At 40.7% G+C, this 8,899-nt stretch overlaps 1 protein-coding gene across 1 annotated transcript; it reads left to right on the plus strand.

Annotated features, from left to right (window-relative positions):
- LOC109233153 (late embryogenesis abundant protein, group 3-like) lies at positions 888-2,606 on the plus strand. The gene is made up of 2 exons (XM_019398931.1): positions 888-1,173; positions 1,789-2,606. The coding sequence occupies exons 1-2, from the start codon at positions 982-984 to the stop codon at positions 2,398-2,400; spliced, it is 804 nt and encodes a 267-aa protein (XP_019254476.1). The 5' UTR covers positions 888-981; the 3' UTR covers positions 2,401-2,606.

The raw sequence follows: 8,899 nt of genomic DNA on the forward strand, positions 1-8,899 counted from the left end.
ATTCAGATAATATTGTTGAGAACAATAGGATAAAAGAATTTTAAAAAAAATTCAAGATTAGTAAAATATACATCTTCTATTATATTATAATATAAAAAATAATAGATAAAAATATTAAACAAAGTAATATGCTAATAAAAGTTTCTATTAACAATGTAATAATATTAAATATTGGATAATTATATAAAGAAAAATACCGAACAAACCTATTATTCGATGCTTATATAAGTCTCATTAATCTAATAGAGATTTTATTAATTAAAATTCAGCGATATTATTGACAAAAATAGGATAAAATTTAAAATAAGAAAAGGGAGAAAAATCATTTTCCTTAAGCCAGCGGCCGCCTAGAAAAAAGACATATGGCATAAGTAGTTAATAGTTAGTTATTGATTATTATTTTTTAATTTAAATATTTATAAAATAATTAAATAAAATATTTAATAATAAAAAACAAAAATTTAAAAGACTATCCGTTCATATTGAAAAGTAATTTCAAGTTGAAGCTTTTAAATTATTTTAATAAAAATTAATATAAATCGAAAATAATTGAATGAAACTTTAAAAAAATCGCACGAACCGTAAATATTTTGATTTGATTTGATTATTAATATTACAAAACTAAAAAATCGATAAACCAAATCGTATTTTTATAATAAACAACCAAACCAACCGATGTCCGCCTCTACCCATCAGCTTGTTCTAATCTTCGTCGGCGTGTTACTTTTTTTTTCTTTTTCGATGTCGGTTACAATGTTAAAGTTACAAGAAGTACTGACCACAGCATCCTATACGTGGCGTTTACAACCAAACGTGTCATACTCTTACAACGACACCAAATTCCTCATCTCTTGCAACTTCCCACTATAACATCAAACCCATTGCCGACTCAAAAGTAGTAAACCCTCTTCAACTTCTGCAAACTGTAACAGTACAGAAACTGCAACAATTTACACAAAAGCTACTTATTTTTCTTCAACAATGGCAGCCGTGTCAATCACTAAAAACGCCATTTTTAACCTCTCTAAGGCTCTTCCTCGAACTCCTCCTCTCTTCCTTCGCCGCAATGTCTCCTTCTACAACCTCTCAAAGACTCTTCCTCAAAACCGTTCTCTTTTCATTCGCCACAAAGTCTCCCGTGTCTGCTTTTCCTCTTCCCCGAATTACTCCGAGGTACTATATTTGTCTTGCTTTTTCTTTTTGGATGTCATTTATGTACAGTACTGGAGAGTGTAAAGGAAAAAATTCAAATAAACAAATGCGCATTTCCTAATTAATTTAAAACGTAAAATAAAACTAGATAGATTCACTTCATATCGCACAATGAATTATATTCGTTATATAATCAATTACTAGTATATTTTAATATGTTGCAGCAGGTTCTCTATCTTAATTTTTTTATAGGCTACGTATTAATTTTACTTATTTTGTGTTGTTCCTTTTAGTTACTCCTTTATGTGATGTGATGTTTGAGAGTCAAATTTTTTAATTTCAATATATTCGGATACAGAATCTTTGGATTTTTTGAAATAAAATTTATATATTTGAGAACTAATTATAGAGAGTGTTAAGTCACAATAATTAACAATTCAAAATATCTAAAAATTCAAAATATCTAAAAAAGTACACATGCATTGGGACGGAGGGAGTACGTATTATTAGGCAATCCGAAAGTGTAAAGAAAAACTTTCAGCTGTCTATAGTGTATAGAATTTATAATACTTCCCTCGTTTTGTGTTCACAGCTTTAGATAATTAAGTTAGAACTGAATGCTTTTGAATTATGCAGGCATCGCCTATGAGGGAGATGGCTGACAACACCAAGGACGATATGAAAGCGTCCATGGACGAAACTAAAAGGGCAGCCAAAGACATGATGGACAAAGCAAAAGAAGGTGCAGAGAGCATGAAAGACAGGGCAAGTGATATGGCCGGAAAGGCAGCAGATAAGGCAAAACAAGGGAAAGACAAAGCAGCAGAAATGGCAGACGACACTAAAGAGAGAGCACGTGACATGAAGGAAAGGACCAAAGACACTGCAGAGTCCATGGCTGACAAGACGAAAAAATACGCGAATGATGCAAAGGAGACGACGAAGGACAGAGCAGGAGCTATGGCGGAGAAGACGAAAGAAGGGGCAAGCAAAGTGGCGGAGACAGCACAGTCAATAGCTGGCAAAGCTAAGCAGGCAATGTCAGATGCTGTGGGAGCGGCAAAGGAAACGACTCAGAAGATTAAAGAAACTGTGGTGGGTTCAGCAGAGGATAACAAGAAGTCTGTTGATGATTATATTGAAGATCATAAAGGTAAGCCGAAGGAAGATACGAGTGAGAAAACCATGGATGAAGATGTGGTGGAACTGAGAAGGCGTGCAGGGGGAAGTGGTGACAAGAAACATTGAGGCAGGAAATGGAAGTTATTTAAAATAATGTAGTGAAGGTTTTGTCTAATATGTTGAACTTATTTCCTTATGCATATTGTACACACGGAACTCTGTTTTTGAGTTTTGCTTCCCTATGGGAAAGGGTACTTGCACTTGGTGAATTTCCTCTTCTCACCGTCCACGGGCAGTTTGATGGAATTTATGGAATTTAATGTTCATTTTGAGAGTTTATATAAAAATTATATGAGTTTTATAAATATTAAATTTTCAGTTACCGAAAGTAAATAGATTGTGGCACTGCTAAAAGTGATAATACCTCTTTATTTTTTCTATATCATTTTCTATATCATGTTCAATCCTAGCTTCTAAAGTATATCCCTAGGGCCATGTATTTTCACCTACCCGTACCAACACTCGCCAAATAAAATAATTTCGACCCTCCAATCACTTTTGGGCACTTCTTCTTATGATAATTTCCTCCTCTTATTTTAAGAAAGTTGATAAGCAAATCTGCAAAAAATATGACCCACACGACATAAAAGACACCATATCGTACTGTGGATAGTATATCAGTCATATCGCCTGTCTTAGGCCAAGATGTTTTTGAATCTCAATAATTAGAGACGGACCCAATTTGCATATGCATTTTGTGTTTGTTGGTTTGTTGTTTAAGGTATTGCTTTAAGTCATTTTCTTATTTGGTCGTATGAGTGTTACGATCCGGATTTTTAACCTTCGTGATGGTGCCTAATAGTGAAAGTTACGGATTTTTAACCTTCGTGATGGTACCTAATAGTGAAAGTTAGGCAAGCCAACCACTCCAATTTAATTATCCTTTTCAAGTCTTTAAGTCCTTATAAATTCGAAACAATATACATAAAATAGTGGAAATAATAATATCATTAAACAAGCGGAAGACGAATCTGATAATTTAACTTAATACAAACTGCGGAAGTCTAAATATAACTCTACCGAGAATTTAGTGTCACAATTTACGGATTATCTAAGAATAATACAAATAAGGTCTGAGTAGAAATACACAAATCTGTCTTGAGTAGAAATACACAAATCTGTCTTTAGTAGAAATACACAAATCTGTCTCTAAATAAGTAAAAACAGAAAGGGAAATGATAGGAGGAGACGCCAAGGCCTGCGGACGTCTGCAGGACTACCTCGGGTCGCCTGAATGGACTGAAAACAGCACCCTCACTGCGGTCCAAACGCTCCGGTATTAGTATCTGCACACAGTGTAGAGGGTAGTACCAGCACAACCGATCCCATGTGCTGGTAGTGCCTAGCCTAACCTCGGCGAAGTAGTGACGAGGCTAGGACCACACTACCAAATAAACCTGTGCAGTTAAATAATATACAGCGGAAAATAAAAGCAGATAATTACAGCTAAAGTTGGGCGGGGGAAACATGCTGCGGGGAGTAACAGATAACAACAGAATGCCAATAAAGAAATGTAAAGAACACCTTAAATCAATTACCAGCAAAAGATAAGGACATAAGGAACAAGTGTACATGTAATACCGTTGCAGGCGTGCAACCCGATCCCAAATCACATAGTACCGTTGCAGGCGTGCAATCCGCTCCCATTTCATATATCAACACCAATCATAAAAGAATCCCGGCAAGGGAACAATAATATAACAACAACATCCCGGCAAGGGAACAATAATGATAATTCTCATATGAAGCACGAATAAACCACAATGGAGTAATAACAATTACAATACAAGACTCACGGGCATGCTTGACACCGACGTATAGATACTCGTCACCATGCATAGACGTCGTACTCTACAGCTAACACATAGCAAATAAGACACAACTCGCAACCCCTCAAGCTAAGGTTATACCAAACACTTACCTCAAACTTCCACGGCCAACTCAAGCCTCAAACACTGATTTTCCTTCAGAATTCGCCTCCAAATAACTTGTATCTAGTCCAAATTGATTTAACAACATCAATAAATGCTAAAGAATTCATACCCAATGCTGAATTATAGGTTTTCTATCATTTTCCCCAATAAGCCAAAAACCGACCCCGGGCCCGCTTGGTCAAAACACGAGGTTCGGACCAAAATCCGATCACCCATTCACCCACGAGCCCGAATATATAATTTTTTTTGAAATCGGACCTCAAATCGAGGTCCGAATCCCAATTATTCAAAAAGCCCTAACTCTACCCAAATTCCTAATTTCTACCATGAAAACCCTTGATTTTTGATTTAAAAGTGATGAAAAACAGTAAGGAATTGAAAGAACAAAGTTTAGAATTGATTACCTATGACTTGAGGATGATAATCATTGAAGAAAATCGTTCTTAGGGCTGTAAACCTCGAAAATATGGTGAAGAAGAAGGTCTGCCCATTTTTAAAAGAATATTTATATTAGCTGGGCAACAGACCTATGCGTTCGCACTCAAAAGCCTGCGTTCGCATAGGGTAAGGGGGGATGGGCATTGCGATCGCTGGGCAGGGAGTGCGATCGCATAGAGGAAAATAGGTTTCCCTTCCCCCAGGACTAGTTAACTCAGTGCGATAGCGTGAGAAGCCTTGCGTTCGCGTAGAACAAATGGTGACCCCCAGAATTAACTCTATGCGATCGCGGTAGTTTCTATGCGATCGCATAGCACAAAATAGGGGCCCCGGAGACTACACTTTGCGATCGCGAACCTACCTATGCGATCGCATAGCACAAAAACCTGGACACCAGCAAATAGCAAAAATACCAGATTTTCTAAGTCCAAAAACACTCAGACGCCTATCCGAAACTCACCCGAGCCCTCGGGGCTCTAAACCAAACATGCATACAAGTCTAAAAATATTATACGGACTTGCTCGTGCGATCAAATCGCCAAAATAACATCTTAAACAACGAATTTAGCATAGAAATCTAAGAAAAATCTCAAAACTTTCAAAGTATCAAATTTCACAACTACGGGTCTGAATCACATCAAACGACTTCCGTTTCTTACCAAATTTCACAGACGCATCTTAAATGCCACATTGAACCTGTACCGGGCTTCGGAACACAAAATACGGGTCCGATACCATCAACTTCAAATATAATAAAATTTCCAAAAACTCTTTTTTTTAGTAAAATAATTTCTTTCAAAAACTTATTTCTCGGGCTTGGGTCCTCGAAATTTGATTCCGGGCATATACCCAAGTCCCATATTTTCCTACGGACCCTCCGGAACCGTCAAATCACAGGTCTGGGTCCGTTTACCCAAAATGTTGACTGAAGTCATCTAAATTCAATTTTGAAGGCCAAATTAACATTTTCATCACATTTCCACATAAAAGCGTTCCGGATATACGCCCGGACCGCGCACGCAAATCAAGGTGAGGAAAAAGGAGGCTTCTAAGGCCTCGAAACACAGAATTTACTCGTAAATCAATTGATGACCTTTTGGGTCATCACATCCTCCACCTCTAAAACAACCGTTCGTCCTCGAACGGACATAAGAAGGAAGTACCTGAGTCGGAGAAAAGATGGGGATAACGGCTCCGCATATCGGACTCGGACTCCCAGGTTGATGCCTCAGTAGGCTGACCTCTCCACTGAACACGAACAGAAGGGAAACTCTTCGATCTCAACTGATGAACCCGCCGGTCTAGAATAGCTACCGGCTCCTCCTCATATGATAAGTCCTTGTCCAACTGGACAGTGCTGACGTCTAACATGTGGGATGGATCACCGTGATACTTTCGAAGCATGGACACATGAAATACTGGATGCACGGCTGATAAACTCGGCGGTAACGCAAGTCTGTAAACCTCTCCCACTCGATCAAGAATCTCAAACGGGCCAATGAACCTCGAGCTAAGCTTTCCCTTCTTTCTAAATCTCATCACACCTTTCTTAGGCGACACCTAAAGCAACACTCGCTCGCCAACCATGAATGCCACATCACCAACCTTACGGTCGGCATAACTCTTTTGCCTAGACTGACCAGTACGAAGCCTATCCTGAATGATCCTGACCTTGTCCAAGGCATCCTGCACTAGATCCGTACCCAACAACAGATCCTCTCCCGGCTCAAACCATCCAACCGGCGACCGACACCGCCTACCATGTATAGCCTCATAAGGAGCCATTTGAATGCTCGACTGGTAACTGTTATGGTAGGCAAACTCCGCTAAAGGCAAAACTGATCCCACGAGCCTCCAAAGTCAATGACACAAGCTCGGAGCATATCCTCCAAAATCTGAATAGTACGCTTGGACTGCCCGTCCGTCTGAGGATGAAATGTTGTACTCAACTCAACCCGTGTGCCCAACTCACGTTGAACGGCCCTCCAGAAATGCGAGGTAAACTGCGTACCTCGATCAGAAATGATAGACACGGGCACACCATGAAGACGAACAATCTCCCGAATATAGATCTCAGCTAACCTCTCAGAAGAATAGGAGACTGCCACATGAATGAAATGTGCTGACTTGGTCATCCTATCAACAATAACCCACACTGCATCGAACTTCCTCTGAGTCCGTGCGAGTGCAACAACAAAGTCCTTAGTAATACGCTCCCACATCCACTCGGGCAGCTCAATCCTCTAAAACAAACCACCGGGTCTCTGATGCTCGTACTTTACCTGCTGACAATTCAAACACCGAGCCACATACGCAACAATATCCTTCTTCATCCTCCTCCACCAATAATGCTGCCGCAAATCCTGATACATCTTAGCGGCGCCCGGATGAATAGAGTACCGGGAACTATGGGCCTCCTCTAGAATCAACTCCCGAAGTCCATCCACATTAGGCACACAAATACGACCCTGCATCCTCAAAACTCCATCATCTCCTAATGTAACCTGCTTGACACCACCGTGCTGCACCGTGTCTCTAAGGACACACAAATGAGGATCATCGTACTGTCGATCTCGGATACGCTCCAATAAAGAAGAACGAACGACTGTGCAAGCTAATACACGGCTGGGCTCCGAAACATCCAACCTCATGAGCTGATTGGCCAAAGCATGAACATCCAAAGCAAGCGGTCTCTCACCGACTGGAATAAACGCAAGGCTGCCCATACTGGCTGACTACTCAAAGCATCGGCCACCATATTGGCCTTCCCCGAATGATATAAGATGGTGATATCATAGTCTTTTAATAGCTCTAACCACCTCCTCTGCCTCAAATTTAACTCCTTCTGCTTGAACAAGCATTGCAAGCTCTTGTGATCCGTGAACATCTCACATGACACGCCATATAAATAGTGCCTCCAAATCTTCAGCGCGTGAACAATGGCTGCTAACTCCAAATCATGGACCGGATAGTTCTTCTCATGAATCTTCAGCTGACGTGAAGCATAAGCAATGACCTTGCCATCTTGCATCAACACCGCACCAAGTCCAATACGAGATGCATCACAATAAACTGTATATGGCCCCGAACCTGTGGGCAAAACCAACACTGGCACCGTAGTCAAAGCTGTCCTGAGCTTCTGAAAGCTCGCCTCACACTCGTCCGACCACTTGAACTGGGCACCCTTCTGGGTCAACCTGGTCATCGGGGTTGCAATAGATGAAAACCCCTCCACAAACTGACGATAATAGCCTGCCAAACCCAAGAAACTCCGGATCTCTGTAGCTGATGCGGGTCTAGGCCAGTCCTTGATAGCCTCTATCTTCTTTGGATCTACCTGAATACCCTCTGTTGAAACAACATGACCCAAGAAAGCAACTGACCCCAACCAAAACTCGCACTTCGAAAACTTAGCATACAACTGACTATCTCTCAAAGTCTGAAGAACAACTCTCAGATGCTGCTCATGCTCCTCCCGGTTGCGGGAATAAATCAAAATATCATCAATGAAGACTATCACGAATGAATCCAAGTAAGGCCTGAACACTCGGCTCATCAAATCCATAAAAGCTGTTGGGGCATTGGTCAAACCAAATGACATCACCAAGAACTCATAATGCCCGTACCGAGTGCGGAAAGCTGTCTTAGGGACATCAGATGCCCTAATCCTCAACTGATGGTAGCCAGATCTCAAGTCAATCTTCGAAAATACCTTGGCACCCTGAAGCTGATCAAACAAATCATCAATCCTCGGCAATGGATATTTATTCTTGATTTAAACTTGTTCAACTGCCGGTAATCTATACACATTCGCATCGATCCGTCCTTCTTCTTAACAAACAACACCGACGCACCCCAAGGCGAGACACTAGGTCTAGTGAAGCCTTTCTCAAGCAAGTCTTGCAACTGCTCCTTCAACTCTTTCAACTCAGGCGGGGCCATACGATACGGCAGGATAGAAATGGGATGAGTGCGCAGAGCCAAATCAATACAGAAGTCAATATCCCTGTCGGGTGGCATACCCGGCAGGTTTGAAGGAAATACCTCAGGAAACTCAAGAACTACAGGCACAGAATCAATAGAAGGAACCTCAGCAATAGAATCACGAACATATGCCAAATAGGCTAAACACCCCTTCTCGACCATACGCCGAGCCTTCATATATGAGATAACACTACGGGTAGAATGACCAG

The sequence above is a fragment of the Nicotiana attenuata genome, chromosome 10 (assembly GCF_001879085.1).
Source record: "Nicotiana attenuata strain UT chromosome 10, NIATTr2, whole genome shotgun sequence".
Classification (NCBI taxonomy): Eukaryota; Viridiplantae; Streptophyta; class Magnoliopsida; order Solanales; family Solanaceae; genus Nicotiana; species Nicotiana attenuata.